This window comes from Thamnophis elegans, chromosome Z, assembly GCF_009769535.1.
Source record: "Thamnophis elegans isolate rThaEle1 chromosome Z, rThaEle1.pri, whole genome shotgun sequence".
Lineage (NCBI taxonomy): Eukaryota > Metazoa > Chordata > Lepidosauria > Squamata > Colubridae > Thamnophis > Thamnophis elegans.
The window spans coordinates 91,204,901-91,205,644 of record NC_045558.1 but is presented as its reverse complement, the minus strand read 5'-3'; the positions used below and the strand labels follow the sequence as shown (position 1 = coordinate 91,205,644).

Genomic DNA, 744 nt, shown 5'->3' with positions numbered 1-744 from the left:
CTGAAGAGAAAGTTACAGGAAGATCTCTGAGAATGGGTCTATGGTGCTCACTAAATAGCATATATTTCTTCTACGTGACCTTTTCTGTTATATAAACTCATTATTTTATCATCATGTAGCTCATAGCCAGTTCTGAGAATTTAAATCACAGAATAATCGAAATAAATCTGCAATCTGATGTGTCTGGGAGTCATACCAAATGTAGCAATTTGCAAATTCTGCAGCCTCTGATCCTAAAATGTCTGAAATATAATTGTTGGAATGGTTTAATATTGAAAATTTCTTTGAAGCATCTGGCTTTGTACCATTGTTTAAATTCACTTAAGGAACTTGTTCTACAGGCAAACGTCTATGTAGAGCCCATTAGGGCTGGTACTTTATCGTTGTAGATCAGTTCAACAGATCTAAAGTCCACTAAATCAGACATAAAACCAACTAATCTAAAATTATTTAGAATTTCTGCAACTTCTAGGCGGTTTACCATCAGGCTCTTCTAGAGAGTGCACAACACCCTACTCAAGCTTTCTTGATTCTGGAAGAAAAACACTCACCTTCCCTAATGCTGGGCAATGGCAATGTAAATTGTCCCACAAAGTCATTGGAGGAAGTTGTATCATAATCCTCTACTACAAAGCGCACCAGTGCCAGGTCTGGAACTTGTATCTGAAACATCAATGTCTCATTCCAACATGGGTTGAATCCTGCAGAGGGAAAATCCAAGAAGTAGAATTTCAAGAGAAATAG

General features: G+C 37.2%; 1 protein-coding gene across 2 annotated transcripts in view; it reads right to left on the bottom strand.

Moving 5' to 3' along the window:
* The window catches only part of PLCD3 (phospholipase C delta 3), a 70,048-nt gene that overhangs the window by 6,479 nt on the left and 62,825 nt on the right, over window positions 1-744 (bottom strand). For both annotated transcript variants that reach the window (XM_032235441.1, XM_032235442.1), the window contains one exon: window positions 552-701. In XM_032235441.1, coding sequence (XP_032091332.1) covers window positions 552-701 — 150 coding nt within the window. The remainder of the gene's footprint in view (window positions 1-551; window positions 702-744) is intronic.